This window comes from Apium graveolens, chromosome 11, assembly GCF_009905375.1.
Source record: "Apium graveolens cultivar Ventura chromosome 11, ASM990537v1, whole genome shotgun sequence".
Lineage (NCBI taxonomy): Eukaryota > Viridiplantae > Streptophyta > Magnoliopsida > Apiales > Apiaceae > Apium > Apium graveolens.
Window position 1 is genome coordinate 38,606,098 of NC_133657.1, and position 15,180 is coordinate 38,621,277.

Sequence of the window (15,180 nt, forward strand, 5' to 3'; positions counted from 1 at the left end):
TGTTAAAATATAATGATTATAATAATTAAGAAAAATTATTTCTTAAATAAAATGCGGCAGGTGGCCGAGTTATTTTTATATAGTTTGTTATCAAGAAATGTTTAACATTTTGGGGGCTAAGTTATTTTATATTTTTTATAAATAACGAATATTCGATAAATTTTCATTTTTTTAGTTTTCACATTTTCAAATTTTAGCATTATATTTGTTTATTAAAATTTAAAATTGATAAAATAAATTGGACAAGTACAATAAAAATAAAACATTAAATAATTTATTTCATTTAAATATAAATGGAGTACATTCAAATATTTTTTCAAAAAAAATACATAATAACATTTTATGTCGACGAGAATGATCAAACTTTAACGGTGTTGGAAGAACCGCCTTTATCACCCTTATCATCGTCTTTCTTTTTCTTCGACTTTTTCGCCTTCGCTTTAGCTTCATTTTCTTTTTTTTTTCTTGCGCTCAAGCGCCATTTGAATACGGCGGAGAGCTATTGCCATGTCTTCTTCTCCTTCGGGCCCGTCGTACGCCACACCATCGATAATTACCTTATTATTGTCAAAATCATAGTAGAAAACCATTTTTCGGAAAATAGAGAAGATAATGTTGAAGAAAAAATGTAGAATGAAAATAGAGAAGAGAATGTTGAAAAAATGAGATGAGGCAGGACTATTTATAGGTGAAAATCTGAATTTTAAATTCACAAAATTAAATTTAGCACAGAAAAAATTTTGCTGAAAAAATTTCATTTGACTGTTGAAATTGCCGCAATGAAGCATTGCGGGGTGTCCTAACAGCCGCATTGTTTCATTACGGTGTGTCGGTCAAGCTTCTGCTCTGTTGACCAGTCAATTCTTATTAATATTGGGCACATAAAATAAGTTTTGCACAAAAAATTAGTTTTGACTGTGCCGCAATGAAACAATGTGGGTGTTAGGACACTCCGCAATGCTTCATTGCGGTGTTTTGACACATAAAATAAGTCAATTCTTATTAATATTGGCACATAAAATAAGTTTTGTACAAAAAATAAGTTTGACTGTTGATAAATTTTTTAAACTAAAATAACTCAATTCACTAAAAAGTATAAAATTAATAATATTATTTTTTAAACTAAAATAATTCATAGGATAATTTAAAGAAAAAATACAGAAATAAAATTGATAAATTTATTATTAAAATTGATAATATTTTAAAATATTGCTACTACTTATATTTAATGTTAACATATTTTAAAAAATTAATTACAGTTGAACATTAATATTATTTTTATACTTATATAAATAAGTTAAATATTAGAATAAGCTAAAGAGAGGGGCAGTTGAGACATTAAAAACCGGGAGTCTACCCAACAATGAAACATTGCGGAGTGCGTAATGTTCCCAGTGCATGGCGACATCCCGTAATGTTTAATTGCGGAAGTCAAGTCCGCATTGAAACATTGCTTCCTCCCGCAATATTTCATTGTTGTGGGTATATATATTTATTTATTTTACCTCAACTGCAATAGAAAGTACGGACAACAGACAGTTACAGAGTGTCTTGTTGGGTTAGTTACCCTTAAATTAAGAGCTATCTTGCTGTTCATATCTTACAAACAGCTATCACATACTTGTTGTATTTTAATTATTGCCCTTTGCCTCTGCTTGCCTCAACCTTTGACTAGTCTCTTGTTGTTGTAATAAAATTTATTTCTTGGTTTTTTGTTATTGTTGTTTTCTTCTTCAGCTAACAAGCCCCAAAGCCTACTATTCTCATTCTTCCTATCCTCACATCCTCTAAAAAGATTCACCCCCTTCCCCCATCAAAACAATCTATCAATATTTACTTGAAATTTGCATTAAAACAACTAATTGTTTATTGGTATATACATATATATATATTGTGTTTATGTTGGTCAAGATTTTCAGGTAGCTTCTACTGAATGATGACAGTAAATCCTCAGACTTTAGATTAGGGTTTATAAGTTCTTTAAGCTTCCCATCCATTCTTGTTACTTGGTAAGTTTTTTTTTCTTTTTTATGTCTTTTTTTTAAGTTTATTTATTATACGAGTTTGTGAATTTGTGGTTCAAATGTGCTCAAAAGGTCTTTTTTATGTTTAGATTCATAAAGAAAGTTGCATAGGATACTGAGAGAAAATTGGCATTTCTCAGATTCTTGGAATTGCGAAGTTGGATTAGGAAATGAGAATTTTGGGATCAGGCTTTATGAGCTTGTGGTTTAAATTTGAAGTAGTTCGGATTATTGATCTTTTCCTTATTGATTGAAAGTTGTGAACTTTATAATGTTGTGAATTAGCTGAGCAGATCTTACCGGTTCTCACTTGAGTGGATATTTAAATGATCAATTGAATGGTATTCTGATTAAGAAAATGAAGAGTCAATAATGAATTTTGATCAGTTGAGTTGACTCTTGATTAGCTAATTCAAGTTTAATGTAAGGATTATCTGATGATAGCTTCATTCCTTTGAATGTAGTTACAAGTTTGGAACATATTATCACAAGTTTAGGATCTTATGGTCTACGCCATTATGCTTATATAATTTGTAAAAAATAACCAATTTATCTTGATGAGCGTGAAGGTGGATCCTCACTGTGTTTACTTTTTGAATTGCACTCGAGTATGATGCTCCAGTATTCTAACAATTTCAATTGTGGACACCAGAATTCTTATAAAGAGTAACAAAATTATCTGGGAAATTACTCAGACCCAAATAATCTGTTCTTTACTTTAAAAAAATATATATATTATGTTGCATTGTATAAGGACCTCCCAAGGTTTACATTACTCATATATATGCATTCTGAATTTATTTTTATGCATTTAATTCACAAAGTGGTTGTGCCCTTGAGTCATCGAGCCTTGCTCAATTTTGGCTCACTAACACCAGTAATGTACTATTTGTAGAGGATCGGAGCTTTAATGATGCATATGTACAATTTAAGATAAAATGGAATGGATCCCCTAATGATGCTTTAAATTTTAATTCTGTGGATTGAATATCATATAACATCACTTTTGTACTCTTAATGTGTATTGTTTCTTTTACTTCATGGGCTCACCCCTGCTAGGCGGGAGCATTGTTTGCTAAGCTAATCCTTTAATAAAAAATAAAAGAATTTCAAATTGGTACTGCACTTCTTATCTGGGAAGCAATGAAGTAGCTCGTATGTAATCCTTTTGAAAAGTAAACAGAACTAAATGGGTTAAGTATACCATATTTACTAGTAATACAACATAGAAAAGACATAGTGGGGGACCTCCTCACATAAACCACGTGGTCAACAGTCCACCTCTGACAACCTTTGACAGCCTGAATTGTATTTGAAGTTATATTTGTTTTAAGTCTGTTTGTTTTGTAAGGAATATGTCCTTCAATTGCGAAAAAGAGGTAGGCCCTTGTTTTGCACTTCTCTCTGTAATCTTTGATTTCATTTCCCTTTTGCATATAGTATCCTCATTTATTGCATCACAAGAAGTTATCACTTTTATATTGTTGTTCCTATTGAGATGGTTAGCTATTTGTAACTAATCTATTGTTTCTTTGACCACCCGTTTAGATTTGATGGCTGATAGCTGGGATGGAAGTTTTGACCATGGTAGCCAGTCAGATGATAGCCATCAGTTTGACAGATTTCACATAGAGCCTATCTATGATGCATTTATCTGCCCTCTGACAAAACAAGTGATGCGTGATCCTGTCAGCTTGGAAAATGGGCAAACCTTTGACCGGGAAGCAATTGAGAAATGGTTCAAGGAATGCAAGGAGAGTGGAAGGAAGTTAATTTGCCCAATAACACTAACTGAGTTAAGAACCACAGATTTGAACCCAAGCATTGCTTTGCGCAACACAATTGAAGAATGGACTGCTAGGAATGAAGCTGCTCAACTTGATATGGCTCGCAGATCATTATATGTTGGCAATTCCGAAATGGAAATTTTGCAAGCTTTGAAGTTCATCCAGCACCTTTGCCAAAACAATCCGTCAACTAGGCATGTCATTCGTAACGCAGAACTCATTCCTATGATTGTTGATGTGTTAAAGAGCAGTAGTCGTCGAGTTAGGTGTAAAGCTTTAGAAGTTCTTCGCGTTGTAGTAGAGGAAGACGATGATAATAAGGTTGTCAAAAGTTTCTGTTCAGTATTCAGTTCTGTAAATATGCTATGGGCCTGATTCATTTAATACCAAGTTTTTATGGTTTTTCTTTTTGCAGGAGATTTTGGTGGAAGGTGACACAGTAAGAACGATAGTCAAGTTTTTGTCACATGAACAATCTAAAGAGAGGGAGGAAGCCACATACCTGCTTCACGAGCTTTCGAAATCTGAAACTTTATCTGAAAAGATTGGCTCTGTCAACGGAGCAATCCTTATATTAGTGGGAATGGCTAGCAGCAAATCAGAAAATGTTTTGACTGTTGAGAAAGCTGATAAAACTTTAAAAAATTTGGAGAAATGTGAGAATAATGTAAAGCAGATGGCTGACTATGGTAAATTGCAGCCTCTCCTAACATTAATCCTTGAAGGTACTTCCCCCCATTTTGATTTTATTCCCCGGGAATTTCATAAACTTTATTTTATTGTCTTGTTATCTTGTGTGCAAGATCTTGTACCACAAATGCAGCCACATTACACACATGGAAATTAGATGAAATGAACGCTGCAGTTTTCCTGGATAGTTTATTGTTTGGAAAAAATATAATTATACCAATAAAAATAAATTTGAGCTTAGACAACATCCTAAAGATTTTGTAATTCTTATGGTCCTGATGTCTATATAGATAAAAGGGCTTACTCACTCCATTATCTTATTATACCTGGTTTTCCTAGGCTGGATACAAGACTCGATATCTCAGTTAAATTGTTCCTTAGCAGTTGATACTTATTTGACTGGGTGCATCTAAAAAAAAGAGATGCTAGTATTTTTCCCTTCAAAAAAGAAGGGAAGAAGTATGAAAGCAGATGTAAATAGTGGTTTTCTATTAAGTGAGGCCTTCAATTTCAGTTATATTTAGTTGTTCATGATTAAAAACTAGATTCAGGAATTATTCTCCCCCCCCCCTCCATTAATCTATTTGTCTATCCTTAAAGTACAAAGGGAAATATGAGAGATTTATGGTTCAGTGTAGATGTTGTGACTCATAGGGCTCGAGTTGGTTAATTCAAATATTGTTTATGACTTTTATAACATATAAGTCGCCTGTATAATTCTTTGTTGCTGTATGACTGTTGCAGGACCTCCAGAGACCAAACTGTCTATGGCTGTATACCTGGGCGAGCTAGTTCTTAATAATGATATGAAACTCTTTGTTGCTAAAACTGTTGGTTCTTCACTAATCAATCTCATGAGAGTTGGTAACATGCCATCTCGAGAAGCTGCTTTGAAGGCTTTGAATCAGATATCATCATTCGAGGCAAGTGCTAAGGTCTTGATTGAGGCAGGTATACTGTCCCCTCTTGTGAAGGATCTTTTTACTGTAGGTACTCAGCAGCTTCCCATCAGACTAAAGGAGGTTTCTGCTACAATTCTTGCAAATATAGTGAATTCAGGTTCTGACTTTGAATCCATCCCATTTGGTCCTGATCACCAAACTCTGGTATCAGAGGACATCGTTCACAACCTACTCCATCTCATTAGCAACACTGGGCCGCAAATAGAATGCCAACTAATTCAAGTCCTTGTCGGACTCACCAGTTCACTCAACACTGTACATAGTGTCGTTTCTGCCGTCAAAAGCTCTGGTGCCACTATTAGTTTGGTGCAGTTCATTGAAGTTCCACAGAAGGACCTTCGTGCAGCATCTGTGAAACTTCTTCAAAACCTGTCTCCACACATGGGCCAGGAACTAGCTGAGTGTATACGTGGTCCGTCTGGACAGCTAGGTGGCCTTGTTAAAATTATAACAGATAATATTGCTATTACTGAAGAGCAAGCAGCAGCTGCTGGTCTTTTAGCTGATTTACCAGAAAGAGATATGGGCCTCACTCGGCAGATGCTTGATGAAGGTGCATTTCAATTAGTTATCTCTAGAGTGGCTAGGATACGGCAGGGAGAGACTAGAGGCAATCGCTTTATGACCCCGTATCTTGAAGGGCTTGTTCGGGTTCTCGCAAGGATTACCTTTGTATTAGCCGATGAACCTGATGCAGTTGCATTCTGCCAGGAGCATAATCTTGCTTCTGTATTCACTGAACTGCTTCAGGCAGCTGGACTTGACAATGTACAAATGGTTTCAGCCATTGCTTTGGAGAATCTATCCCACGAATGCAAAAACTTGACCAGATTACCCGAGTCGCCATCACCTGGTTTTTGTGGGTCAATATTTCAATGCTTTAGTAATAAACCTCTCACAGCTGGATTATGCCGAGTTCACAGAGGGACGTGTTCACTAAAAGAAACATTTTGTCTCTTGGAAGGACAGGCTTTGGAGAAGCTGGTTGCAAATTTAGACCACACAAATGAGAAAGTTGTTGAGGCATCACTGGCAGCAATGTCAACTTTATTGGAAGATGAACTTGATATCGAGAACGGGGTTTCTGTACTTTGTGAGGCTGAAGCAATCAGGCCAATACTTGATGTTCTAATTGAAAAACGGACAGAGACCTTGATGAGGAGGGCAGTTTGGGTCGTTGAGAGACTCTTGCGGACTGACGATATAGCATACGAAGTTTCTGGTGATCCAAATGTCAGCACAGCTCTTGTTGATGCCTTCCAACATGGTGACTACAGAACACGACAGATTGCTGAGCATGCTTTAAAGCATGTTGACAAGATACCAAATTTCTCGGGTATTTTTCCAAATTTGGGACAGTAGAGTTTCTGGTTCTTCCTCCTATCAGCAAGTGGAAGGACCCTGTAGTTATTATATTTTTGGCTCTTTTTATAGAATCTGGGATTAACCCATGTTTGTAATTTGTGAATAAGACACCGGTAGATAGTACTTTTTCCTGGAATTCATCCCAAATTCTCATTCATGTTGTTTATGTTGTATTTTTGGCTTACACTGTAATTTTGTATACTTGGTGTGGAAATGTATTATTAACTAGTAATTGAGCCCGCTTTGTTAAGGCTTTTTTTAATTTTATTTTTGTTTACTTAATTTGATTTTATTTAGTTATTAACAAAATTTGTTTTATTCGTAAAAAAAGTTATCAGTTAAACATATAATCAAAATATATAATTAAAAAAATTGAAGTACTTTTTAAAAAGTTGTATTAGTAAGGTATACTCTATGTCTTTTCATATAATTAAAAATTTGAAGATAAGATCATTTTAAAATATACTTCTTTGTAATTATTTTTTAATATATTATTTTTTCCAAAGGAACACAAACCTTTGATAATTATCCGCGTAAATGTTATATTGGTTTTAATACTGTTCATAAAACACGTGATACTGTTTTGTTTGTCATTTATTTAATATTTCAATTAAAGTAGAATTTCGATAATTGATAGTTGAATACTTTTTGAATCAAAAATATATATTCATTTAGAAAGATTATCTATTTATCAATAAATGAGTAATTTATTTATTTATTAATAAATAAATATTTATTAATTTGAATATGAATTTCAGGTTTTTTTATAAATCTTTACTATATTTTATATTCAAATATATCTAATTTTTTATAATTATAATATTTATGTGATATTTAATTATATTCATTTTTTAATATTTTAAGTTAGTCTACCGAGATAGATACATCATGTGTATTTAGTGAGGTGTAGTACCTAGACACAATACTTTTGATGTGTTCACAATGTTAAAAAGTAGATGTTAAAGTAGATGTTGGGTAATGAATAACACAGGGAGGGGGTGAATGTGGTTTACTGTTTATACGCTTTTCGTGAAAGTTTATGGTTGAACAGTAAATTAATTTTTGTAGTGAAATGTATTCATGTAGAATTTAAGCTTGCAGAAAATAAAGAACACAGATCTTCAAAACTCACTTAATTTTATATTAAAATTAAGACTGTTTTGCTACAAAATTTCTAGACTCTTTGTTAATAAAGAGCTTAGCTACTCCTTAAGAGTGTTATAAGAAATTTGATCTAAATTGTTACAACTGACTAAGGGCCAGTGTTAACTTTATAGTTCAGTTAACTGTTGGTTTACACGGACACAGGGTGTAATAAGACATGCTATTAGCTTTACTAAACTGTCCCTTGTTATTTCTATTTCTAGAAAAGTAGATCTTCCATTTTTGGCTTAGCATATCTTTAGCATCCCATGTTCACTTTAATCTTCTTCTGTCAGTTAATCTTTACCATTGATCTTGCACACTCTTTAAGCTGCTTTTTGTAGACTTGTCAATCCAGCTGTTGGATTGTTTGTTGATTGTTTATCTTGGATATTGAATTGGATATTGAACTGATCTGCAACTTTGTACTTTGAGATTGTACCTCGAGATCTCTAGTTTAGGTCTATAGAACACTTGACATCTCGATAATTATATTGACTTATCGAGATCTCTAGTACTCCATATTTGGTATGGCTTGTAGAAGTCTTCAGTTCTGTATAAGAGAATTTTGAGCTTTTCGAGATCTCTAGTCTTCACATCTTCACCTTAACTTATCGATAACTCATAGTTCTCTAGTAGCTTCTTGACTTGTCGAACTCTCAGAGTTCTTTAGTCAAAATTGAACTTGTCGATGTCTATGAGTTCTCTAGTGAATTTTGACTTATCGATGTTTCTGAGTTCTCTAGTAGACTTAGACTTATCGATAACTCAGATTTCTCTAATGAATGTATACTTGTCGATAACTCTGAGTTTTCTAGTGAAGAAATGACTTGTCGATATCTCCAATCTTCATGTCTTCAATTTGACTTGTCGATATCTCTGAGTTCTCTAGTAGCTTTCCTGACTTCTCGATATGCCATTCTGGAGTTCTCGAATGACTTCCCTCTAACATTAAATCTGTGACTTATAGAGATCTTGACTTAAAGTATTTTTCCTAAAACAGATTTATTCAACTCCAAGTTTTTTCATAATTCTTCTGAGGCATGATCTTCTTGATCTTCTTCCAGATAGAATTCTTAGGCTTGACACTGTTTATAGAAAAAGGCTCCAGTCTGCTCCTTTGACATTTTTACAGACTTTAAATGTTACAAGTACAAAATACAAATTAAGATAACAACACAACTTACTTAGGGTTGGCCCAAGCTTAGCTGATTACCAAAAATAACAGTTCATTAATCTCCTTCTTAGATCAGATGTCCATTTGGCTTGCTTCATATTTTGATCAGGAATACCAATGATATTGTTAACTCTAGTAATCTTTGACATCATCACTTATATTTTACAATCTCCCCCAACTTGTTCATTATGGAATTATGGACAAGTTCTGTGACGACTGAGAATTTTTTGACGTAATTAAGTCAATAAATTATGTTTTATGTGATGTGATTATAATTATGTGATTAAGTGTTGATTAATTGTCTTTGCTGTATATTAGAATATAGGAGCGTAAGTAAAAACGTTCCAATTTAAAGAGTCAGCTTAGGAGTTAATCTGTGGTGTCGGACCGTCAGGTAGAATGGAACCCGTCCAAATAAGGATTTAAAGAATATAAAATGTGAAATATGTGTGATTGAGTGAAATGAATGTTTAAATAAAGTATTTCGTCTTAAGTGATGTGTCGGTCGATAGTGATAATGAGAAGCGTAATCGAAACGCTGAGCGTCGGGCCGTCAGACTGAACGTGACCCGGTATGCGTAGAAAAGGGTAAAGATTAAAGAAGGACGAATTCTCTGATCAGACATGAGTTGTTATGTGATCGTATAAGTATGATTGCTTATCTGTGTGCATGACTATGTGCTCTGTGACATTTTTATGAATTTAAAGGAATTATTTGTTTTAAATGAAGGTTTATTTAACCTTCGCGCATTTTTATAAAATTATCCGAGTAAGATAAAAATATGGGATTTGTTTTGTTATCTTCATAATAGTTCTAGAGACTTTTTAAAAATAATGAATAGATTTATTTGGTGGTCATTGCATTTTAAATTGATTTTTATGTGGAAAAATGTTATTAGTAAGGCGAGCTTGCGGAAATCATATAAAATCAACCGTACGCTCAAAAGTTTATTATGAGTAATGGTTGGAAAGCTAATTTCGAGATCTACGCATTAAAATTGTCATTTACAATAATTTTCAACTTTCCGAGAGAGATATATTTTATATTTGATTTTTATTATATTTGAGTAAAAAGAAAGGATTAAATAAGCCTAAAAGGGATTTAGTAGATTACTAAAATGCCATTGTCCTTGATCATTTATAAACTCATTCTTCCCCCCTTTTCTTTTTTTCCCGTGCACCCCATTTCCCCTTCTCTCTTTCTTTTTTTAACTCTCTCTCTCAGCTACTCTCTCTCTCTCTCTCTCGGCTCCCTCCATCTCTCTTCTCTCTCTCTTGCATGCAACACCCAATCTTCACTCAAACTCAAAGATATTGCTCTCTATAGTTTCTATTTTCAGTATACTTCTCAAATTCCATTTGCATGTGAGTATTTATGTAAGTGTTTTGGTGATCATCTCTATGGTAGTGTACAAGGAAATTTATTTCTTGATACAAGATCATAAGAGTGAATTCAAGGAGATTTTGTGGTTTAAAACTCGAGAGGAGACCCGTTGCGGGCTCTCTTAAGTTCGACCAACACCGGCTATAATCCAAGGAGAGCCGGTGGAGTTTTAATGATGTGTTAATTTGATTTTTAAGCCTTGCATGTTTGGTTCTTCAAAGATCAAAAAGGGTTTTTGGTATTTTCTTTGAAAATTTAGTATGTGATTGAAAATGGATTGTTTTGATTATTGATGTGTGTGTAAGTCATTTGATGTTTAGAAAAATAAAATTTAAGGTTGCATGTTGGGTTTATAATTCGGCTTTGTGCTAATTAAAAAGGGGAATTAGATTTGATGGCTTGATCTTAGTGTAAACTAAGCCTATTTAGTATAGAAAGTGGTTGCATGTTATTTTTAAAGAAGAACAAGTAATGCATGTCATTGTTTGATCCTTGAGATTGTAGAACATGATTTAGCCAAATGAAAAATGGGTTTAGAAGAGATTGATTTGATGATTAAGTGAATGCATGCATGTTGATTGAATAATTTGATTAAGGTTTGAATCACTGGGTGATGTTTGGTTTTGTGCTTTAGAAATCTTGATGAAAATGAATTGAATGACTAAGTTAAGGTTTAAAACAAGTGGGAAATGTGACATACAACTTTGCATGTCAAAAATTGATCCTTGCATGTGTGATTTATTGAAAAACCCGAATGGGTCATATGATCAAAAGAGAATTAAGTGGACTTTTGTGAGAATATATGCTAATTACTAATAAGAACTTGGTTGCATGACATTGATTGGAATATGCTTGTGTTCGAAGTTGATTTTTAAATGAATATGATTCGAATTTTGGACTAAAAGAATGAAGCTTGTAATATTTCTACCAAGGGAGTTTATTGTGTTTGATTATATGAAAATGAATTTAAGTATATGTGATTGTGTTTTATGTGTTTGGCCGAATGGAATACAAGTAGAGAAGTGGATGAATTGGTTCCAATACCTTGCTAAGTAATTGCATGTGAAATTCTAGGAGATAGGTGACTTATTTGTGGTTGTTGTGGTTCGAATTAAAGGATAAAAGAAAAGGAAATAAAGTGGTTTGTTGTCAAAGAGCTCTAAGTGACAGTTATGGTCGCAAAAGATTTAGTCATGAATAATTCATGTACTCATAAAAGCTATACCAGTATGATTTACGTTGATTGTTGAGTATATATATAAGGTGTAAATGTTAAGGTTAAAGTATATGATGTGTGATGTGCTATGTGCTTATGTGTATAAGCTATACTCGTATATTGAGTCAAGAGTATAATCGAGCAATCGTATTGAGTAATCGTTCCGGGAACGAGAGTTGAGAACTGATTAAGATTTTGGTTTTATTGTAGATTCGGAGCGTGAGGGCATTCAGGCTAGGAAAGGAAAGGGTATACTAGGTGGCAGTAGTTCAACCTTTAGGAAAGCAAATTCAGGCAAGTACCTCTCATTACTTGTAAAAATAGTTATAGAGAGGTTATTGTTCATACCATGTAGAGTATGGAACTGTTAATGATTTGAGATATCCCGTTTCGATCTTAATAAACTGCTATTTATAAGCTTACTGATTCAACCCTTTGGTAACCTGCCTTTTCAGTTCAAGTTATTTGTTAAGCCATGAATTGTATTGAACCCTATAATTACCTTTGCAAAAACCTATTTAATGATACTTCATTACTTGATCACCCTATTGATCCTTGGAACAGTCTGATTCTTTTAACTTAAATACCTTGTTATCATTGAATCAAAACCCCTAGAATATCATCTTGTATATCCTTGATTCATTTCCTTAACTTTGAATTCTTGAAATTGAATCTAAGAATGAGTTTCGACTTGAAAGAGTCTGAATGATTTCATATTCCTGGTAATGATAAAAATGAATTTAGAAAACCTACTTTTTCCAACTCAAGGTTTTCCAAACGAATTCCTGATGGATTGGATTGGACGTAAGAGGCTAGTGGGACTAGTCTAGTCATTGTAAGAGGCTAGCGGGGCTAGTCCAGTTTAAGGCTGAAATTATGCCGTATGGTACCTTAAAGACCAGATGGAGGTCGGTACGGGCTGATCACCCGTATTAAAATGAAATGAAAAGATAAAGTGGTCCAATCAAGGGTTCTATATTGATTACTTAAAATGAAACTGAAATTTTCTGTTCATAAATTGATTCTTGAAAATGAAAAATGGTTTATATTGTTTTGAAAAGAGTTGATTGTGTTAATGTGGAGCTTAAAGCTCGAGAACCCTGATTTTAATCTGTTGATCATAAATTTGATCCCATATAGTGAAATACTGTTGCTTTCCTCTTTTTGAAAGATCTATTCTGATCCTTTAATAATTTGTCATGACTGTCGGCTTTCATCCTGCGTTGAGCCCTGTTCCTTGAAAGCCCCACATTTTCCTTCATAATTTTTCCTTAACCCAAAAGCTGGAAATCTGCCACCTAGAACAAATAAAGTAGAATGCCCTGAGTTTGGTAAAGTATATTGTGGATTTAACATTGTAGAACTGCTATATAGTTACTTGCTGAGTTTTATACTCATATGTTTTGTTTTAATCTAACCATGACAGTTAAGCAAGAAGATGGCCAGGCTTAGACGCACTGCTCGTAAGAGCGTACCTGGTGGTCCCTATCGTGTTGAGGGCTTCCGGTTGCCAGAGCAGGTAGTGGTATTTTGAATGAGCAAGCGCTTAGAAGGAAATCTGTAAAGATACAATGGGTTATCTGTCGGTTCCCAGCCAGAATCGATATTGTTTATTTAATAATATTTTGGGGTTGTAAGTTATATTTTATGATTGGTAGTTGTAATCTTATCTCATACTTTATCCTGTTGATCCCGTTAGTAGTTAATCGGGGTTTATGCTTATTTAATTATTAGATTAAAGGTGTGTGGGTCCTCATTTCCTAACCCCGAGATTGAGGGCATCACAAGTTCTGATTGATGATGTCAAAACTCTAACTAAATACAGAAGTCAATCTCCCCATCTTGTCTTCTTTTGAGAGTTGCATTTAGATTTACTCTCCTCTCACCCTATCAAGAAGGCTTGCTCTGCTCTCCCCTTATCCAGAAAAGAAAAGAATATTATCATCTGGCAACATCCATTAGCTTAGAAAGATCCAGCTTGATGCACATTGTTCAAGCTTTTGACACTATCCATTTAGAACACTATCAGCAGCTTCAAGCTTCAGTGAGACCTGTAGTTATTGTCAGTAACAAAAGTCCTAAGCTCTCTGTTCTTTTGAATCAGTAGTCTCACTACCTCTCATTGCACTAGTCTCATGACTTTAAAGAGTCAGAGTTTCCTCATAAGAATTTCTAAATGCAGACACTCATCTATCTCTCCTTTTGCCAGGAAGGATCCTGCCTCTCTTATTTTCTGTTTTTCTCTCAATCTTTTCTCTCATCCTCACATGAAGGGCTAAATTTTTGCTTGACTTACATAAATAAGAGATGGATGAAAAGAGTTGTCTGTGATCATATGATTAGGGGTAATCCACATAGGTCTAATCATACTCATTTCATCAGAAGAGAGAATACCAGTTAGATGTTGTGAGGTGGATGATTTAACAGACACACCTGTGACTAGGGTCACAGTTAAACTCACAGATTGCTCTGTGGTTGTGACAGTGTGTTGTTCTCCACTTATTGTGAGAACCTTCAATTAAATTGGAGGGGATTTGAATGGGTTACTGTCATGTACACCAGCCTCAAACCCTTGTGTGTCTTGCAATACACTGGCCCTTGAATGTGCTATTCTTGCCTCTCTCATGACAGTATCATAGACAATTGTACTTCTAACTTCAACTGCTAAGGAAGCTTCTGCTAGAGTTATGAGGGGAGTTGTCCATACATGAGGAACCTCCAATTGAATTAGAGAGGATTTAGATAGCTCCCCCTCAGGAGTACTACCCTCAAACCTTTCAGTCTATGAAGACTATTTTGCACATGAAGGTGCAGTTATGATATTCATGGGATCTGTAGTGAAAACTGATGAAAATCCTATGTTTGTGGTGGTTTCTTTTCTCAAACAACAAAATAACTGAAGAACACTTTAAAGTTTCTGTCCTTTTATAAAATAGGTTTCTTTTGAGAGACACCTAAGTGAATTTGTGTTTGAGTTTGTGTTTGTGTTCCTGTGTCTGGGTGAACTGCAGTTTTACCTGTTGATTGATATTTTGAATTTCCTGTTGTTGTCTGAAGAGATGACCTGGAATGCATTTAAACACATGTAATCTTTTTGAAGTACATTTGACATATGCGTTGTAAGATATTTAGTTGCAAGCATTTTAGCAGAAAATATAATAATCAACTCAGATATAAACACATGACAATTATTACACAAACAAACATTGATAGAGAAGAAGTAGAATTTTCATTGATAAAGGAAACATAGTACATAAAGATATAGATTTCAACAAGAAAATCCTAATCCTAACTACTCTAGGTCCTGCGCCTTCTTCTCAACCTCTATCCTCCTTGCCCGGCGCTGGTAAGCTCTGGACATGAAGTTTGCAAGAGAGATGATTCTCTCCTGTAACTTCAGAGCAACAAGGTGTTGCTGCTCAGCCACCATAG

At 34.2% G+C, this 15,180-nt stretch overlaps 1 protein-coding gene across 1 annotated transcript; it reads left to right on the plus strand.

The window, feature by feature from the left end:
* The first annotated feature begins 1,623 nt into the window (after positions 1-1,623).
* On the plus strand, positions 1,624-7,060 carry LOC141696822 (U-box domain-containing protein 44-like). Its single transcript, XM_074500948.1, has 4 exons — positions 1,624-2,009; positions 3,573-4,132; positions 4,227-4,536; positions 5,246-7,060. The coding sequence occupies exons 2-4, from the start codon at positions 3,578-3,580 to the stop codon at positions 6,823-6,825; spliced, it is 2,445 nt and encodes an 814-aa protein (XP_074357049.1). The 5' UTR covers positions 1,624-2,009; positions 3,573-3,577; the 3' UTR covers positions 6,826-7,060.
* Positions 7,061-15,180: the final 8,120 nt, after the last annotated feature.

What these genes read in the sequence shown, in the direction of transcription:
- LOC141696822 (XM_074500948.1), top strand. Translation starts at nt 3,578, where the DNA reads ATGGCTGATAGCTGGGATGGAAGTTTTGACCATGGTAGCCAGTCAGAT. An exon ending in AGGAAGACGATGATAATAAG is followed by an intron (nt 4,133 to 4,226) that starts GTTGTCAAAAGT and finishes TTCTTTTTGCAG; the next exon opens with GAGATTTTGGTGGAAGGTGA. An exon ending in CCTAACATTAATCCTTGAAG is followed by an intron (nt 4,537 to 5,245) that starts GTACTTCCCCCC and finishes TGACTGTTGCAG; the next exon opens with GACCTCCAGAGACCAAACTG.